This window comes from Eschrichtius robustus, chromosome 2 (assembly GCF_028021215.1).
Source record: "Eschrichtius robustus isolate mEscRob2 chromosome 2, mEscRob2.pri, whole genome shotgun sequence".
In the NCBI taxonomy this organism is placed as follows: Eukaryota; Metazoa; Chordata; class Mammalia; order Artiodactyla; family Eschrichtiidae; genus Eschrichtius; species Eschrichtius robustus.
The window spans coordinates 118,374,291-118,395,640 of NC_090825.1; the positions used below are offsets into that span (position 1 = coordinate 118,374,291).

The window sequence follows — 21,350 nt, forward strand, 5'->3', positions numbered from 1 at the left end:
AGGACTACTTAGATAATCTGTTTTATATTGGGTAAGTTGTGGCAGCTTTTATTTTTGAGCAAGTGGTCCATTTCATCTAAACTGTCAAGTTTAGGTGCAAACAGTTGTTCATAATATTCCCTTATAGTCCTTTTAATGTTTGTTGGGTCTGTAGTGATATCCCCTGTTTCATTGTGGATATTGGTTTGTCAGTCTTGCTAGAGTTTGTCAGTTTACCAGTTTTACTGCTTTTCAGAGAACCAGCTTTTTGTGCCATTGATTTTCTCTATTGTTTTTCTGTTTTCAGTTTTATTGATTTCTATTTTTTCTTTTAAAATAGTCTCATTGAGGTATAATTCACATATCATAAACTTCACCCATTTTAAGGGTGACAAGTTAGACCAGTTTTAGTACTTTGTACTGCCATGCTACCATCCTCACTATCCAGTTTTAGAACATTTCCTTTACCCCAGAGATTTCCTTTGTGTCTGTTTGCAGTTAATTCCCACTCCACGCTGAGCCCTAGGCAACCACTGACTTGATTTCAGTCTCTATAGTTTTTCCTTTTGTAGAAATTTCATATAAAATATGTAGTTTTTTTGTGTTGGCTTTTTTCACTTAGCATAATGTTTTTGAGGTTCTTCCATATTGTAGTATGCATCAGCACTTCATTCCTTTTATTGTTGAATAGTATTTCATTGTAAGGTTATACCACATTCTGTTTATCCATTTAACCATTGATGGACATTTGGTTGATTCCAGTTTGGGGCTATTGTGAAAAATGTTGCTGTGAACATTTGCTACAAGTCTTTTTATGAACATATGCTTTAATTTATCTTGGGTATATACCTAGGAGCTCAATTTGATTGATTTCTTTTTTTTGATAAATTTATTTATTTATTTATTTTTGGCTGCGTTGGGTCTTCGTTGCTGCACGCGGGCTTTCTCTAGTTGCGGCGAGCGTGGGCTACTCTTTGGTCCGGTGCGCAGGCTTCTCGTTGTGGTGGCTTCTCTTGTTGCAGAGCATGGGCTTTAGGCACGCGGGTTCTAGAGTGCAGGCTCAGTAGTTGTGGCGCACGGGCTTAGTTGCTCCACGGCATGTGGGATCTTCCCGGACCAGGGCTCGAACCCGTGTCCCCTGCATTGGCAGGTGGATTCTTAACCACTGCGCCACCAGGAAGTCCCAATTTGATTGATTTCTGCTATTGAATTTATTATTTTTTGCTTCTGCTTGCTTTGTGTTTATTTAGCTCTTTTTCTAGTTTCTTGAGGTGAGATCATAGTTTATTGATTTGAGAATTTTTATCATTATTTAGTGCTATATATTTCCCTCTAGGAATGCTTTAGTTGCATCCCATAAATTTTGATACATTATATCTTCGTTTTCATTCAGTTAGTGTATTTTTAAATTTTCTTTAAGACTTACTCTTTAACCCATGGATTATTTAGAATTGTGTTTATTTCCAAATGTTTGGTGATTTTCCTGTTGACTTTCTGTTACTGAATTTTAGTTTAATTTCAGGATGTTCAGAGCATATATTTTGTGTGATTTCCATTCTTTTAAATTGTTGAGCTTTGTTTTCTGACCCTGGATACAATCAGAATGTTCCATGGGTGCTTGAATAGAATATGTATTCTGTTTTGTGGAGGTGGGGATGTTCTGTAAGTGTCAATTAGGCCCTATAAGTTAATGGTGTTCCTCACTTTTTCCATATTCTAGTTAGTAATTCTATCAATTATTGAAAAAGTTTTATCAAATGTTCACTTCTTATACATTTTTGTTAGTAGTTCTGTCAATTGTTGTCAAATTTAAGTCTCCACCTATATTTTGGTGGATTCGTCTATTTTACCTTTCAGTTATATGTGTTTGCTTAATGTATTTTGAAGTTCTGTTGTTAAGTACATACACATTTAAGATGGCTATGTCTTCCTGGTGGACTGACACTCTTATCATTATATAATGTCCCTCTTTGTCCCTTTTAATTTTCTTTGGGTAAATAGACATATGAGATTGTTAAATATTCTTGATACTTGATACATTGACCTTTTTGTCATTTTGAAATATCTCTCTTTATCTCTGCTCATATATCTCGTCTTAAGGCCTAATTTTTTCTGATATTAACCTGGCCACTCCAGATTTCTTATAGTTAGTGCTGCATAGTATATCTTTTTCAATTCTTTATATATAAAGTATTTTTTCTGTAGAAGGACGTAGTTGAGGCTTTTTTATCCACCATTGATCTTCAATTGGCATGTTCAGATCACTTACATTTAATGTAATATTGATATGATTATGTCCACCATTGTGCTCTTTGTTTTCTCCTTGTCCATGCATTGTTTTTTTTCCTTATGGAACTTTTTATTAATTTAATTCTTACTTTATATTGGAGTATAGTTGATTTACAGTGTTGTGTTAGTTTCAGGTGTACAGCTAAGTGATTCAGTTATACATATACGTATATGCATTCTTTTTCAGATTCTTTTCCCATATAGGTTTTTACAGAATATTGAGTACATTTCCCTGTGCTATACAATAGGACCATGTTGATTACCTATTTTATATATAGTAGTGTGTATATGTTAATCCTAAACTCCTAATTTATCCTTCCCTGCCACGTTTCCACTTTAGTAACCATAAGTTTGTTTTCGAAGTCTCTGAGTCTGTTTCTGTTTTGTATATAAGTTCTTTGTATCACTTTTTAAAAAATTCCACAGATAAGTGATATCATATTATGTTTATCTTTCTCTGTCTGACTTACTTCACTTAGATGCACCTAGAGAATATTATGCTATGTTGCTGCAAATGGCATTATTTCATTCTTTTTTATGGCTGAGTAATATTCCATTGTGTGTGTGTGTGTGTGTGTGTGTGTGTGTGTGTGTGTGTGTAATTGCACATCTTCCTTATCCATTCCTCCATCAATGGACATTTAGGTTGGTTCCATGTCCTGGCTATTGTAAATAGTGCTGCAGTGAACTTTGGTGTACATGTATCCATGAGGTTGATATAGCAGTCTATATATATATATATATATATATATATACACACAGGATTGTTTTAAGTTGCTTGTCTTTCAATTTCAAATGCATTTCCAATATCCTGCATTTGTACTCTCCTTTTCTCACGATTGCTGGTTTTGATAGCATATTTGTGTGTGGATGATTTCCTTCATTTACTGTATGCTTGCATTTACCAGTGAGCTTTCCCATTTGTAATTTTCTTGTTTCTATTTGTGGCCTTTTCTTTTCCACCTAGAGAAGTCCCTTTAGCATTTGTTGTAAAGCTGGTTTGTTGGTGCTGAATTCTCTTAGCTTTTGCTTGTCTGTAAAGATTTTGATTTTTCTGTCAAATCTGAATAAGAGCCTTGCTGGGTAGAGTAATCTTCGTTGTAGGTTTTCCCCTTTCCTCACTTTAAATGTATCATGCCACTCCCTTCTGGCCTGCAGAGTTTCTGCTGAAAAATCAACTGATAAAGTTATGGGGTTTCCCTTGTATGTTATTAGTTGCTTTATGTTCGTTGCTTTTATTATTTTCTCTTTGTCTTTAATTTTTGTGAGTTTGATTAATACGTGTCTCTGCGTGTTCCTCCTTGGGTTTATGCTGTATAGGACTCTCTGCACTTCCTGGACTTGAGTGAATGTTTCCTTTCCCATGTCAGGGAAGTTTTCAGCTATAATCTCTTCAAATATTTTCTCGGGCCCTTTCTCTGTCTCTTCTCCTTCTGGGACCCCTATAACGGGAATGTTAGTGCATTTAACGTTATCCCAGAGGTCTCTGAGACTGTTCTCCTTTCTTTTCATTGTGTTTTCTTTATTCTGTTCCACAGCAGTGATTTCCCCCCATCTGTCTTGCAGGTCACTTGTTCGCTCATCTGCATCATTTATTCTGCTATTGATTCCTTCTAGTGTATTTTTCATTTCAGTTATTGTATTGTTCATCTCTGTTTGCTTGTTCTTTAGATCTTCTAGCTCTCTGTTAAACATTTCTTGTATCTTCTTGGTCTGTGCCTGCATTCTTTTTCTGAGATCTTGGATCATCTTTACTGTCATCTCTGAATTCTTTTTCAGGTAGGTTGCCTATCTCCACTTCACTTAGTTGTTCTTCTGGGTTTTTATCTTGTTCCTTCGTCTGGAACGTATTTCTCTGCCGTCTCATTTTGTCTAACTTTCTGTGGTTGTGGTCTCCTTTCCACAGGCTGCAGGATCGTAGTTCTTCTTGCTTCTGGTGTCTGCCTCCTGGTGGGTGAGGGTGGTCCATGTGCTTGTGCAGGCTTCCGTGTGGGAGGGACTGGTGCCTGCCCACTGGTGGGTGGAGTTGGGTCTTGTCCCTCTGATGGGGAGGGCCATGTCAAGGGGTGTGTTTAGCGGTGACTGTGAGCTCAGTACAACTTTAGGCAGCCTGACTGCTGATGGATGGGGCTGTGTTCCCCATCACTAGTTGTTTGGCCTGAGGGGTCCCAGCACTGGAGCCTGCAGGCTGTTGGCCAGGTCTCAGTGCCAAAATGATGACCTCCAGGAGAGGTCATGCCAATCAATATTCCCTGGGGCCTCCGCCACCAGTGTCCTTACCCCTACAGTGAGCCACAGCCAACTCCACCTCCCCAGAAGACCTTCCAAGACCTGCAGGTAGGTCTAGCTCAGGCTTCTATGGAGTCATTGCTTTGTGCTGGGTCTCAGTGCACGTGAAATCTTTGTGCATCTTCCAAGAGTGGAGTCTTCATTTCCCCCAGTCTTGTGGAGCTCCTGCACTCAAGCCCCACTGTCCTTAAAAGCCAAATGCTCTGGGGGCTCCTCCTCCCAACGCAAGACCCTCAGACTGGGGAGCCTGACATGGGGCTCAGAACTCTCACTCCTCTGGGTGATCCTCTGCGATATAATTTTTTTTCCAGTTTGTGACTTGCCTACCCAGTGGGCATGGGATTTCTTCTTCCTTTTTTTTTTTTTTTTTTGCCATGCCATGCAGCTTGCAGGATATCAGTTCCCTGACCAGGGATTGAAACCAGGCCATGGCAGTGAAAGCACCAAATCCTAACCACTAGGCCACCAAGGAACACCCTATGGGATTTCTTTATATCATGAAAGTGCTACTCCTAACATCTTGTTGTGGCTTCTTCTTTATCTTTGGATGTAAAATATCTTTTTTGGTTGGTTCCAGTCTTTTTCGTCAATGGTTGTTCAGCAGTTGTGATTTTGGTGTTTTCGTGAGAGGAATTGGGCTCAAGTTCTACTCCACCAATTTGTCCGGAATCAAGGGTCTGCTTTTAGTTTGGGTGCTTGCTGCCTCTTTCCTCAGTGTGTGCTGGCTGTTATCCCCTTGATATGGTGTGTGTAGGTGCAGCAGCCCCGTGCACGCTTCTGGTTCGGTGGGGGCAGCAATTGGAGTCTGTTCACTGCCCATTTGTGCTCTCCATCCATTGTTAATTTCTTCTTTTACCGTTTCCTGCCTTCTTCTAGATTATTGTTTAGTATTTTGTTTTGTCTCTGATATTAGTTTATTAAGTATCCTCTTTGATTTTTAAGTATTTGTTCTGGGGTTTACACTATGCATCTTTAACTTATGACCATAAATGTAATAGAATTTGAGTAATATTACACCACTTTAACAGTATACTTCCATTTCCCCTCCTTTGTTTTTTAGTGCCATTGTTGCCACACATTTTACTACTGTAGTATTTTAAGCCCCACAATATGTTGTTATTATTTTTGCTTTAGGTAATCATTTATCTTTTAAAGAAATTTAAACGTGAAAAGTCTTTAATATGCAACCTACATTTTTATCATTTCTGTCACTGATTCCTTACACAGGCCCAAGTTTCCATCGGTGTCACTTTTCCTTTTGACTAAAGAGCTTTCTTTAATGTTTCTTGTAGTATAGATCTTCTGGTTATACATTTTCAAGGTTTTTGTTTGTCTGCAAAAAAAATCTTTGTTTTACTTTCATTTTTGAAAGGTACTTTTGGTGGATATAGAATTCTAGGTTACCAATTATTTTCTTTCAGCACTTTAAAGATATTCTTCCTCTTTCTTCTGCCTTGCATTATTTTTGATGCGAAGTCTGCAATCTTTCTTATGTTTGTTCTCCTGTATTTCCTCTGACTGCTTCTAAATTTTTCTCTTTATCAATGGTTTTCAAAAATTTGATTATGATGGACCTTGGTGTGTTTTTCTTTATTGTGTGTTTTCTTTATGGTGCATTTTCTTTGTGGTGTGTTTAATCCTACTTGGGGTAGCATACTTGAACTTCTTGATTCTGTGGGTCTATAATTTTCTTTACATTTAGGAAGTTTGGCGCTATATTTATTCGAATACTATTTATCACATGCACACACACACACACACACATACATACAAAATTAGAGAACTCCAATTTCACTTATGTTAGACCACTTGATATTTTCCCACAGGTTGCTGAAATGCTGTTCATTTTTTTTTCAATCTTTTTTTCTCTGAAAATTGCCTCCAGGTAAAATAACAGAGGTCCTGGGGCTCCTCTCATTGCTTCCCTTCTCTCAGTCTTGCACTCCTTTTGAGCCAATGGCTAAAAGCATTTTTCTACATATTTTCATCAATTTTCTATTTGTTATAGTGGTATGGCTAGTTCCACATTGTCAGAAGAAAAGGTTTTCACTTTGCTTTTTGCACTAACAATATATTCTGGGAATCATTCTATATCATTTTACAAAGATCTTTCTTTGTAGCTTCATAAAACTCCATTGTATGTGTACGTATCATAGTCTATTCAACCAACTATAGTTTTCCATTTAGGTAGCTTTCAGTCTTTTTGCAATTACAAATAATGCTGTAATGAATAACCTGGTCCATATATGTATTTTCATAATTTTTGAGGTGTATATTTAGGGTAAATTTCTAAAAGTGTGATTGCTAAGTCATAGGGCAAGTGCATATGTAGTTCTGTTAGATATAACTATTTCCCTATATACAGATTGTACCATTTTGCATTCCAATAGATGAGAATGTTTATTTTCCCATAGCCTAATCTATAGAATATGTTGTCAAGCTTTTTAATTTTTGCAAATCTGATCAGTTTTTAAAATCTCAAAATCATTTTAATTAGAATTTCTCTCATTACTGTTGAAGTTAAGTACCTTTTCGTATGTTTAAGAGCCAGTTTATCTTTTTAAAAATTGTTCACGTTTTATATTCATTATTCTATTTTCTATCTTCTAGAGTTTTCTTAGTATTTTGTCTTTTAGAAAGTTATTTATATGTTTAGAGATATTAGCCCTTTGTCCAAGATATAAGTTGCAAATATTTTCTCCTAGCTTGTCATTTGCCTTCAACTTTGTTTATGGTATTTTTTCACTGCAATGTTTTCCCCCCTTTATTTTTATGTAACCAAATGAATCAGTCTTTTCCTATATTGCACTTAGGTTTTGAGTCATAGTTAGAAAGCCTTGTCCCACACTTAGGTTGTAGAAAAATCCATCCGTTTTCTTCTAGTACTTGTATGGTATTTTGGTTTGTACATTTAGATCCCTGATCTATATGGACTTTATTCTTGTGTGTGCTGAGGTATGGAACTAATTTTATCTTTTTTTTCTAAGTGGCTATCCAATTGTCCCAGTAATGTTTATTAAAAACCTCATCCTTGTCTCGGTGATTTGAGATTGCATCTGTATCATGTACTAGACTTCTATATTGCCAGAAGGTTTTAAAGATCAGAAAGTCACACTTCTTTCTCACTCAAAGTTATCATTATATATTGAAGTCAATTACTTCGTTTAGAAATATAACTCAGCGTACAAGGCTACCTGTTTCAAAAAATTGATAATAATTTAGGTAACAAAATAATAGCATGCTGGGGAAAAATTAAACAAATTTCATCTCTCTAAGGAGACTTAAGGTCTCTTGGGATATTTTCATATGGACAAATTTAGCAATTTTTTGCGGGTAGTTTCCTGGCATATTTAAGCTTTGTGGTATAATAAACAGTAATAGTACTGATGTGATCAAGACTAAAAGAGATTATCACTCAAACGAAAGGGAGAGGTAAACCTCTTTTTTTTTTTTTTTTTGCTTAAACTTTGACCTCTAAACCACTGATCATAGTTCCAAAATATTTTAATGAAATAATTTCTTATTCTTAAGGTTCATAGATCATCTTTTCAAATCAAAGTATGCAAAATATTTTTTCACATAAATAACTTCAGATGAACTTCAAGAAATATTAAGGCTAAACCATTCAGCTTCCACCAAATCCTTGAATATCCCACCTGTCTGAGTTGTGATACATGTTGATCTATTGATTATCTGTTTTTATATAATTTCTCCTTAAATTATCCCTTAATTTGACCTTAGGATGTTCCTCAAATCAGCAAATTAGATTGAATTCAAAGATTACTAGATGATATTTAGGCTTTTAGGGGATAATACATATGTTTTTCCTTGAATTCATTAATTTAATAGTATCATGAATAAGATTTTCTGATATTATTAATCCTCTTAGAATAAATAATATTAGGTAATTACCTAATATTTAAAAAATAATATTAGGCAATACTTATGGAGAGCTTCTCTGTGCCAGGCAAGGCCATTTTCATGGGCATGTGAACTATGCAGTCATACTGGTTCCCAACCTTAGAAGGGCCCTGCATTTGGTTTAATGCTCTGCTGTCATCATCTTGAAACTGTAGTAATTTTTTAACAGGGAGCCCCCTGTTTTCATTTTGTGCTTGTCCTGCAAATTATGTAGCCAGTCCTGGTACCAAGCACTGTGTTTAGCAAGGAGAGTATATAATTTAATATATATTTTTGAAAGATTCTTCAGGTTTCCACATGTGAAATGGAGTTTAGGGAAAGCAAAAAAGGAAGTAAGAAAACCAGAGAGGAAGCTGACAGTATTTAAGGTGACTTTGTCTCAGGTGGTAGCGGTAGAGGGGAAAGTAATTGTTAGATTCAAAGTATATATATATATATTTTTTTTTCATAGTGATTACAGCTTTCCAGATTGGTCAGCTCTGATCTTTTTTTTTTTTAATTAATTTATTTATTTTTGGCTGTGTTGGGTCTTCGTTTCTATGCGAGGGCTTTCTCTAGTTGCAGAAAGCGGGGGCCACTCCTCATCGCGGTGCGCGGGCCTCTCACTATCGCGGCCTCTCTTGTTGCGGAGCACAGGCTCCAGACGCACAGGCTCAGTAGTTGTGGCTCACGGGCCTAGTTGCTCCGCGGCATGTGGGATCTTCCCAGACCAGGGCCCGAACCCGTGTCCCCTGCATTGGCAGGCAGATTCCCAACCACTGCGCCACCAGGGAAGCCCCTCAAAGTATATTTTGAAGGTAGTAAGCATTGACATGAACTGGTAATGAATTAAATGTTGGAATGTAGAAAAAGATGTTAAGGATGACCTGAGAATTTTTGACTAGGCTAGAAGTGTCCATTATTAGATGAGGAACATTGGAGACAGAACATTTTTGAGGGTGTGGTTAAGAGTTGGGTGTGACATGCTAAGTGAAAGAAGCTAGATACAAAAGGCTATGCATCTTTAAAATTTTTTAAATTGAAGTATAGTTGATTTACAGTGTGGCAGCAGAGTGACTCAGTTACACACATACACACTCTTTTTTATATTCTTTTCCACTATGGTTTATCCCAGGAGATTGGGTATAGTTCCCTGTGCTATACAATAGGACCTTGTTGTTTATCCCTTCTATATGTAGTAGTTTGCATCAACCAACCCCAAACTCACAGTCCATCCCTCTCTCTCCCACTACCCCTTGGCAACCACAAGTCTGTTCTCTATGTCTATGAGTCTGCTTCTGTTTTGTAGATAAGTTCATTTGTGCCATTTTTTTAAATTCCACATATAAGGGATATCATATGGTATTTGTCTTTCTTTTTCTAACTTAGTTTGATAATCTCTAGTTGCATCCATGTTGCTGCAAATGGCATTATTTTGTTCTTTTTTATACTGTGTAATATTCCATTGTATATATGTACCACATCTTCTTTACCCATTCATCTGTCAATGGACATTTAGGTTGTTTCCATGTCTTGGCTATTGTGAATAGTGCTGCTATGAATATAGGGGGGCATGTATCTTTTTGAATTATAGTTTTGTCCAGATATACACCCAGGAGTGGGATTACTGGATCATATGGTAATTCTATTTTTAGTTTTCTGAGGAACCTCTGAACTGTTTTCCATAGTGGCTGCACTAACTTACATTCCCACCGACAGTGTAGGAGGGTTCCCTTTTCTCCACACCCTCTCCAGCATGCGTTATTTGTAGACTTTTAAATGATGGCCGTTCTGACCGGTGTGAGGTGGTACCTCATTTGCAGCTTTGATTTGCATTTCTCTAATAATTAGTGATGTTGAGCATCCAAAAGGCTATGCATTTTATAATTCCCTTTTTTGTGAAATTTCTAGAAAAAGGAAAACTATATAGAAAATCAATCAGTGGCTACCTGAAGCTGGGGGTGAGAGCAAGGATTGACTGCAGACAGGCATGAAGGATTTTGGGGGTTGATGGGAGTATGCTAAAATTGGATTGTGGTATTGGTTGTGTAACTGTATAAAATTGCTAAAAATCATTGATTGTCCAAGTGAGCTGTATGGTAAGTACAAAGCTGTTAAAAGATTAAAATAAAAGATTGAGATACCAGTGATTATGTCAAGGAGTACTATTATTATTATTCCCATTTTATAGATAAAGAAAATAAAAGTTAAAAATAAAAGCTTCATGTTTACATAGCTACTAAGTATAACGTCCAGTATTGGAACTCAAGTCTTTTTGACACTAAGGCCTTACTGTTGAACACTATAATATATTCACTTTCTATTTTAAAATTGTTTGCTGCATCTTGTTGATCTAAGACTCTCGGAATTATAAAACATAGAGGGAAAGAAGATTAGAGACTGGAAAATTCCATTGATCCTGTACACTGGTACTTCCATTTCCCCTGGATATAGGTGACAGCAAGTTTTATGTCCAGTGTGAGTTATATTACCACACCTTGCTTGGCTCTTTGGCAAACTATGTTTTCTCTTTCAAATCATTAGGTTAAGAAATAGTTTCATTAGCGCCACTGGTAGCTTAAAAGACTGACTGTATCTTCCGAAAATGCTTTCTCCTAGGGAAAATGGATACACACAAATATATACAGTCCTTACTGCATTTAATGATTACTATGCCATTAGCATAAAGATTGCTATATTAATAAGCCTTAAGTATGGGGAGATGTCGGTCAAAGGGTACAGATTTTCAGTTATAAAATGAGTTCTGGAATCCGATGTACAACATGGTGACTATAGTTAACAATATTGTAGTGTAACTTGAAATTTAAGAGAGTAGGTCTTAAATGTTCTTACCACACACCTTAAAAAATGGTAACTAGGTGAGGTGATGGATGTGTTAACTATATTGTGTTGATCATCTCACAATATATACATATATTAAATCATCATGTTGTACACCTTAATTTATATAATTTTGTTTGTCAATCATACTTCCATAAAGCTGGGAAAAATTAAGCATCAAGTGCCTACTGTGCTAGTCACTGAGGAGGCAAGTCGTAATCAAAACAGGCATGGTCTCTGCCTTCTTGAAGCTTTATTTTTTTAGTGGGAGAGGCAGGCACTATGCTTAAACAAAATATAATTATAAAATTTTAAATTGTGCTAGGTTCAATAAAGGAAAATATAGGGTTCTCTGTGGGAGCATAACAAAGGATCCTGGTTATAAGTGGGGCCTAAGGAAGACCTCTATTAGGAAACAACATTTAAACTGAGACCTGAAAGATTTGTAGAAATAAGCAAAAGCAAAGGGAAGGAAGGGAAAGAAGTTTTCCTAGGTGAAAAAAGCATGAGGAGCTTGGTTGATGACCACACTGAAAGCAGTGTAATAAAATATTGAGAGAAGGGGAAGGCTTGAGAACTTGGATACTATGCAAAGGATTTGGTATTTTATTTCAAGAGTAGTGAGTGAGACGCTACTGAGAAGTTTTGAGCTGGAGAATCTTCTGATTCAATTAAAATTTTAAGATCACTCTTGCTACTTTAAACAATGGATCCAAGGAGGGTTCTGCTGGCTTATGAAGAGGTCTTAGGAAAACTATGGACCTTATTGTTAAAGGGAAAACTACTTCAGCTTTTAAAAGCTAGTTTTTGAAAACCAGAATGTCAATTAAGTGATGGTGAATAGGGAAAAAATGATTGATAAATTGGTATGTCTGAAAAACCTACTAGATCAGTGCTTCTCAAACTTTAATGTACATTCATATCACCCTGGCTTTTTGTTAAAATGCAAATTCCGATTCAGTAGGTCTGGAGTGGGGCATTTCTGCATTTCTAACAGCTCCCAGGTGATGCCCATGCCATTGGTCCTTGGCTCACACTTTGAGTAGCAAGTGGCTGGGCTACTATATATGTTCTAAATTCTATATTCTAATCTTCTAATACCTATCAGCCTTCTTGGTGGTATGGACAATTGTCAAATTTGAGTATCTAAAACTGGAGGTTTTAACATAGAAAGTATTGAGGACATAGAGAGACAGGTCAAATATGGCTTTTCATCTCTTCAATAAATATCCTATATATACTTACTTCCTATATACCTATCTAACCTCTCTGCCTACCACCCTTCCTCAAGGTTCAGTTAAAATTCAGAAAGGACTATATGCAACCAAAGTGGTGTCCAAGATAAGTGCACAGAAATAGTATAAGGTTCTTTACATCTAGTATCTAATGGGGTGATGTGCATCATTAATTAAGACTTACTATGTGCCAGGATTTTGTCTGCCTTATTCATTTAATAAGATAGGAACTCAGGAACCCTTAGAGGGTAGTTTCTTGTCTAAGGATGTACAACTCAGTTCTAACTTATATCATAGCTGACCCTCTTATTGTTTATCCTAATCATTACTATTTTGTTTGACTACAATCCTAAATGCAGAAAACTTCAGGCTCTTTATTCTGTGGCTAAAGGTTTTGTATTTCTGATATCCCAATCATTTTATAAAGGTCCCAGGTAGTAAATAAAACCTGGTCTTTTTTCTTTTTCTTTTCTGTTTTTTTTTGGGGGGGGAGGGGTGTGAAGAAGGGGTATTATTCTTTCTTAGCAATGCAACTTCTCTTTGTGGTATGCCATATGATCTTGAGAAACAAATTCATCAAGTAAAGGGAAACTTTAGAGATGCTCTCTGATTGAGGTTATGTTTGTTGGGACAAACAGAATAGAAAAATTTCACATTGCTCCCTGGTTGTTAAGAAATAAGAGCTAAGCAGCAACATCCAATTTAAAAAGAAATCTGAATTGTACTTTTAAATTTCATAAAACAAAGTTAAACCAAACAGATGGTAGCTCCTGTAGATTTTCTCTACTGAGGAAGTGACCCGCAGTTCTACAGTCTCATTTGGTAAAGATATAACTGAAATTATCAACACCTCCACAGAAATGCTAAATGCCTCGCCACAATATGGTCCACCTAGGTAAGTTTAACCTAGTCCTCCAACAAACCAGATAACGTTGTGTGGTTTTCGGTTTGGTTTGAACCCCCTTCTTGGGATTAAAGACAGCAGTTGAAGTGTTTAATAGGCCTTAGTTCGGCTTGAAGACTTGCAGAAAGGCCAGCTCCATCACCCTGCAGTTAGCTTTGCAGCTAAGGTGGGTTTCCGATGCGCGGATACTGCCAAGGAGCTCTGGCTGTAAACTCTGGAAGGAAGCCAAAGGAAAGAAGTTCCTGGCGCTAGCGCTGGTCCCGCTCAGAGAGCCGGGCGCTGGCGCATTTTTCGTGCAGTTATTGGCTGGGACTCTGCGTGCCGCTGTCGGCCAATGAAGAAGCTGGAGATCTGGCCCCGGCCCGTCCCCTCTCGGCGCCGCGGGATGAGGCGAGACTGAATAGCCGGCGAGCAAATCAACGGCATCCAGAAAGCCATGTCCGACTCGGAGCCCAGCGCCCGAGCGTTAACCTGCTGAAAGTTTCTCAGGAAAGAAGCCGGGCCGGTCTGGACCCCGCTAAGAGGAACTGCCTTTGAGTGAGATGGTCCCAGAGGCCTGGAGAGGTGGACTGGTAAGCACTGGGAGAGTGGTGGGAGTTTTGCTTCTTCTTGGTGCCTTGCATAAGGCTTCCGCCGCCGTCATTCGCTATGAGATCCTGGAGGAAAGAGAGAAGGGTTTCGCGGTGGGAAACGTGGTTAGGGACCTTGGCTTGGATCTCGGCAGCCTGTCAGCCCGCAGGCTCCGGGTGGTGTCCGGAGCTAGCCGAAGATTCTTTGAGGTGAACTGGGAGACGGGAGAGATGTTCGTGAACGACCGCCTGGATCGAGAGGAGTTATGTGGGACGCTGCCCTCCTGCACCATCACTCTGGAGTTGGTAGTGGAGAGGCCGCTAGAGCTGTTCAGCGCGGAAGTGGTGATCCAGGATATCAACGACAACAATCCCTCTTTTCCTACCCGCGAAATGAAATTGGAGATTAGCGAGGCTGTGGCGCCGGGGACGCGCTTTCCTCTCGAGAGCGCGCACGATCCAGATGTGGGAAGCAACTCTTTACAAACCTATGAGCTGAGCCGAAATGAGTACTTTGCGCTTCGCGTGCAGACGCGGGAAGACAGCACCAAGTACGCGGAGCTGGTGCTGGAGCGCGCCCTGGACCGGGAGCGAGAACCAGATCTCCAGCTGGTGCTGACAGCGTTGGACGGAGGAACTCCGGCTCGCTCGGCCAGCCTTCCTATTCGAATCGTCGTGCTGGACGCAAATGACAATGCGCCCACCTTCAACCAGTCCTTGTACCGGGCGCGCGTCCTGGAGGATGCACCCCCCGGCACTCGCGTCGTGCAAGTCCGTGCAACGGATCTGGATGAAGGCCCCAACGGCGAAATCATTTACTCCTTCGGCAGCCACAACCGCGCTGGCGTGCGGGAACTATTCTCCTTAGACCTTGTAACTGGGGTGCTGACAGTCAAGGGTCGACTGGACTTCGAAGACGCCAAACTCCATGAGATTTACATACAGGCCAAAGACAAGGGCGCCAATCCTGAGGGAGCACATTGTAAAGTTTTGGTAGAGGTTGTGGATGTAAATGACAATGCCCCGGAGATCACAGTCACCTCCGTGTACAGCCCAGTCCCCGAGGATGCACCCCTAGGAACTGTCATTGCTTTGCTCAGTGTGACCGATCTGGATGCTGGGGAGAACGGGCTGGTGACTTGCGAGGTTCCTTCAGGTCTCCCTTTTAGCCTTACATCTTCCCTCAAGAATTACTTTACTTTGAAAACTAGTGCAGCCCTGGATCGGGAGACTGTGCCAGAATACAACCTCAGCATCACGGCTCGAGACGCGGGAACCCCCTCCCTGTCAGCCCTCACGACAGTGCAGGTGCAAGTGTCCGACATCAACGACAACCCTCCACAATCTTCCCAGTCTTCCTACGATGTTTACGTTGAGGAAAATAACCTCCCCGGTGTTCCAATACTAAACCTAAGTGTCTGGGACCCTGACGCCCCGCAGAATGCTCGCCTTTCCTTCTTTCTCTTGGAGCAAGGAGCTGAAATAGGGCTAGTGGGTCGCTATTTCACGATAAATCGTGACAGTGGCGTCATATCATCCTTAGTGCCCCTGGACCATGAGGATCGGCGGGAGTTCGAATTAACAGCTCATATCAGCGATGGGGGCACTCCTGTCCTGGCCACCAACATCAGCGTGAACATATTTGTCACTGATCGCAATGACAATGCCCCCCAGGTCCTATACCCCCGGCCTGGCCAGAGCTCGGTGGAGATGCTGCCTCGAGGTACCTCGGCAGGCCATGTGGTCACGCGTGTGGTAGGCTGGGACCCGGATGCAGGGCACAACGCCTGGCTCTCCTACAGCCTCTTGGGAGCCCCCAACCAGAGCCTTTTTGCTGTGGGACTTCACACGGGTCAAGTCAGCACTGCCCGCCCAGTCCAGGATACAGATTCGCCCAGGCAGACTCTCACGGTCTTGATCAAAGACAATGGGGAGCCATCGCTGTCCACCACCGCGACCCTGACTGTGTCAGTAATCGAGGAATCTCCTGAAGCCCGAGCTGAGTTCCCCTCCGGCTCTGCCCCCAGGGAGCAGAATAAAAATCTCACCTTTTATCTACTTCTCTCTTTAATCCTGGTCTCCGTGGGGTTCGCAGTCACAGTATTGGGAGTGATCGTATTCAAAGTTTACAAATGGAAGCAGTCCAGGGACCTATACCGAGCCCCTGTGAGCTCCCTGTACCGAACACCAGGGCCTTCTCTGCACGCGGACGCCGTGCGGGGAGGCCTGATGCCTCCACACCTTTATCATCAGGTGTACCTCACCACTGACTCGAGACGCAGCGACCCACTGCTGAAGAAACCAGGTGCTGCCAGCCCACTGGCCAGCCGCCAGAACACTCTGCGGAGCCTCGATCCAGTGTTCTATAGGCAAGTCTTGGGTGCAGAGAGCTCCCCTCCCGGACAGGTAAGGGTTAGCAAGTCATCCTGGAATGATATTAATGCTTTTCGATTCCTGCATCAGTTTCAGGAAAGTATGTAGCCGCCTTTATTTTCAGTGATCAAGATGTTTTCCTAATGATGCATCCACATTTTCACTTGGCCTTTCCCAGATCAAACGTCGTGCCTTTGGGGGAGGGGGATGGCCCAGCTAGAGTGTGGTTTGTGATCCCACACAGTGTGGAGTTAATTGACTTATCTGTGGACACACTCAGCACTCACTTGCCATAGCAACTAACCAATCCTGCTAAAGGGCCATTAAGCTATAACTCACCATCTCAGCACTCAGAGCTTAGCTTGGTGTCATTTGCATTGAGTACAAGCTGATGAATACCTGTAACCAGTGGCAGCTGCTAGGAATATAAAAACTACCTCATCTGTCCATCTTTCAAATGATTGCCACATCTGCATTAAAGCTAATGGTTTGCTGATAATGTTCCTTTGACTACACAGATCGTGTACCTCATTCTCAGATGACTTTCTATGAAAGAAATAAAATTCTAGGGTCCTTTAAATTTTATTTCAAGCACAGTGCTGGAAATTATGTGGACATTACTCACAAAAAATTTTTATGTTATGATAGTAATACATGTGCATTATAGAAAATTTGGAAAATATGTAAAAGTATAAGAAAAAAATTGAAACTAATAATATTCCCCAAATCCAAAGGTAACCACCATTCATTATAAAAGTAAAAGTAATCATTTATTTTGAAGACAGATCCAGACAATCCAGAAGACCATAAAGTACAAAATGAAAATTCTTCTTGCCCAAAGTGTTCTTTCCTATCCTTTCATCATTTTTCTTGGGTATACACATAGTGTGAAAGGTAGGTAAATTCATATCCTGAGAAAAAGATAAAGCTTTCATTTATTCAGGGTGGTGTGCAGGTCTTTGTTTTGGAGTGAAATTAAACACACTTCCATTTGTGAGAGAACAACTGTTACTTTGTTACTAATAAGTGTATTATTGCTATCAAGCCTTGGGTTTGGCAGTTAGACACTTACCATCTATGAGTCCATGGCCAAGTTAATCTCTTTTCTAGACCCTTTTTCATATGCAAAAAGGGAGTAACAAGGGTTTTATAACATTAGTGCATGATATAATATATGCACAGTGCCTAGTGTATCAAAGGTGTTAAAAAATTCTTAGCTATGACTAATATTTTTTTTTATTAGTTCTTAACCCACTCCAAATCTTAATTAAACACACTTTAGAAATGGACAAACCTGGAGACAGTCAAAGATGACAAAGTAGAGGCATAGATGGAAAGGCTAAGGAAGGATGAAAGCCAGAGAGAAGCAGCTGCTGCTTTCCTGGTCAGATTGGAAAACAACTGGCATTTTCCCACGGACAATGTTCTCAAACTTGGTTGCACACCAGAATTACCTAGGGACCTTTTAAAAATTCTGAAGCCCAGGCCACATCCCAGATGGATTAAAGCATAATCTCTTGAGGTGGGACACAGGCATCAGTATTTTTTTTTAAATTTTATTTATTTATTTTTGGCTGCGTTAGGTCTTCGTTGCTGCTCACGGGCTTTCTCTAGTTGCGGCGAGCGGGGGCTACTCTTCGTTGCGGTGCGCAGGCTTCTCATAGCGGTGGCTTCTCATGTTGCAGAGCACGGGCTCTAGGCGCGTGGGCTTCAGTAGTTGTGGCACGCGGGCTCAGTAGTTGTGGCGCACGGGCTTAGTTGCTCCGCGGCATGTGGGATCTTCCCGGACCAGGGCTCGAACCCGTATCCCCTGCATTGGCAGGCGGATTCTTAACCACTGCACCACCAGGGAAGTCCCAGGCATCAGTATTTTTTGAAGGTCCCCAAGTGATTTCAATGTGAAGACGAATTTGCAAAGCATTGCCCTGGGACCTGCCAGTCTATCAATTAGCATGTTTTTGAAGCAAAGTGTTATTCTGGTGTTCACAGAACCAGCAGCCAGCCTTATTGGGCCAAACTGAACTTTAAAAAATTCTGTGATGTTATTTCCCAACCTTAAAATATCATATAGAATAGCTCTAGGAGAGCATTGTGAGGAAGACATAAGATATTTCAGTCATCTGAAGAAAAAATCTTCCTCAACAACTGGCACCTGGGCAACTATTTCTTTAAAAATCTAGAGCTAGGCAATGGGTATGGGGTTTCTTTTGGGAATGAAAATTTTTTTCTATAACTATACTATGGTGATGGTTGCATAATTTTAGTATATGTGAATATACTAAAAACCATTGAATTGTACATTTTAAAGGGATGAATCATGTGTAATGGATGAATGATATATAATAATATATAATTATTTATATATAAATAATTATATATTATTTATATAGCTCAATAAAGGTGTTTTAAAAATCTAGAGAGGGGAGAATCACATACCTGGCATAAAAAGGTCAAGTCTAAGATGTGTAGGATTCAGGCTTTATGATCTTCCAGTTCTAGTAATATAGATTGTATGCCTGTTTGTTTTGCTGTGAACTTGCAAATAAAAGGGATTGAGACCTATAAGAGGTCTAGTTCTTTGATATTAAAGGCATCAGTAAAGGACCAGTTTATGGTTACAGGGATGACAAACTGGTAGAAAAATGATTTAAGATGTTATAGAAAGAGGGGCTTCCCTGGTGGCGCAGTGGTTAAGAATCCGCCTGCCAATGCAGGGGACACGAGTTCAAGCCCTGGTCCAGGAAGATCCCACATGCCGTGGAGCAACCAAGCCCGTGAGCCACAACTACTGAGCCTACGCCCTAGAGCCCACGTGCCACAGCTGCCGAAGCCGGTGTGCCTAGAGCCCGTGCTCTGCAACAAGAGAAGCCACCGCAATGAGAAGCCCGCACACTGCAATGAAGAGTAGCCCCCCGCTCGCCGCAACTAGAGAAAGCCCTTGCGCAGCAACGAAGACCCAACGCAGCCAAAAATAAAATAAATAAAAAATAAATACATTTAAAAAAATGATGTTATAGAAAGAGGCTTTATTTCTTTCTAGAAAGACCAGAGGTGGCAGTGGGGAGATCCTAGTACTGCAGTTACTAGTTGAGCTTTACACAAGTCTCCTAACCTTTCTGATCTTCAGTGTTCTCGTCTATAAAATCTTCCAAAATTGTGTAAGAGTGAAAAGTAATGCATATAAAATGTATACTCAGTATAAAGTACTCATATAAAGTACAAGTATTCAGTAGATATTTGTTGAACTAATAATTAGTGATATTATCATTTTACCATTTATTGAACAGCCCTATGTACCAGACACTTTAAAACATAAAAAGACACAGTCCCTGCTGCTATGGTACGCAGGGTACTGTAGGAGACAGACATGCACACACACCCACAAAAACGATAATGGAGATCTGTATAATACAAGAAGCAGTGGGAGCAAAGGAAAAGAAACACCTAAGCCTGGGGAAATCAGGGAGACTTCATAGAGGTGATGATGCTTTATATGAGAACAAAAGGTTGAGTAGTAGTTTGTCAAATAATAAAGGGGAAAAGGGGGTAGAGAGGGACCCTTGCAGGAGATTCCATGCAGAAGGATTATGATTTTTCATTATTGCTGAACCTTAAAGTGTGTTTGTAAAACAATCTTTGCAGGAGATAAAGTGAAGCAAGTAGGCAGGAGTTAAATCTTGAGTTACCTTTACGCCATGCCAAGGAGTTTTTATTTTATTCTATATCCATGATAGTCATTGCAGAATTTTGAACTGACATAAATGTGATGTCATCAGGGTTTTTTGTTTGTTTTGGAGAGATTATTCTGGCAGCCACAAATGAAATGGATTGGGGACACTGGGACTGTAGACCAAAAAAAAAAAAATTAGAAGGCTATTATAGTATTTGAGAAGATTGATAAATGCTTGAACCAGCACAGTGACAGTACAGATGGAGGTAACTATAGTGAAATTATCAGCACTCATTCATTGACATGATAAAGGGAATGAGGGAGAGGAATGAGTCAAGGATGACCCTCCTTACTCCTCTCCATTGTGACTGACCCAGCTTGGGTGGCTACTGGTGTCATTCCACTGAGATAGTGAATCCTGGCATAACCACCTGATAGGTTAGATTGATTGACATCTCCGTCATTCCCATGGGAGGAGGTTTAGGTGTTTGGGAGTAAAAGAACACAGAAAGCAGATACCTCCCTTTGAGACCAGAGTGTTGGTTGCTGGCCTCACCATCAAAAGGATATTCTTGAGGATCAAGGGCTTGGGAAAATGCCTGGGGAGGATAACCTCAGGTTTTGCCACTGGTTTTGGCAGCCTAGGTGAGGATTCAGATGAATTTAAAAAATCTCATGTCCAAATCAGGCTGGATTTTTCTCTTTGTGCTCTGGTGTGTTTGCGACTTGGATTACAGTTTGCAGGTAACTGCAGTGTGAATTGAACGATGTTTCTGCATTTGTGCAAGGTGGTAGCCAGGCTCCAGGGAGGGTCTGGATCAGGGTAGGGGTGGGATGAGATCAAGTCTCCCTTGCCAAAAGGTCCCCTAGGGCTAAGTGAAAAACTTGCTCTTTTGAAACAGTCACTGTTGGTAATTAACAACATATCAAGCATACAGTGGTGTCAAATAAAGGAGATTTGTAGGCACTGTGCTGTTGGTAGCAGATCTCAATCATTCAAGGAAGCTATTAAATCTGTGAACATTAGCATTCTGCCAGGTAGTGAGATGTAGTCCTTAGCGTCTCCCAGACAAACTGATTCTTTACTGATTTGGAACATCTCTGTCTCCTGGCTTCCTCCCCCCTCCTTTTACCTCTTTCCATACTGTCCTTGAAATCGATGAATGGCAATTTAGTGTACCACCAGTGGGTATCTGAATAAGAGAGTTTTGGTTGCTGCTGCGCCTTCTGTTACAACAAAAATGTGTACTGCATAAATTTAATAGGCTGCCTTAATGTGTAAGCCTTTTCTGCAAAGAGAT

The 21,350-nt window shown here is 40.2% G+C and overlaps 1 protein-coding gene across 18 annotated transcripts in view; it reads left to right on the forward strand.

The window, feature by feature from the left end:
- The window catches only part of LOC137759615 (protocadherin gamma-C4), a 166,431-nt gene that overhangs the window by 120,411 nt on the left and 24,670 nt on the right, over positions 1-21,350 (forward strand). The window contains exon 1 of one of the 18 annotated variants that reach the window (XM_068536044.1): positions 13,817-16,412. The exons of 16 other annotated variants lie outside the window; for them this stretch is intronic. In XM_068536044.1, coding sequence (XP_068392145.1) covers positions 13,980-16,412 — 2,433 coding nt within the window. In that variant the 5' untranslated portion in view covers positions 13,817-13,979. Of the gene's footprint in view, positions 1-13,816; positions 16,413-21,350 lie in introns of those variants that run through there. One more of the 18 variants, XM_068536063.1, reaches the window with a different exon arrangement.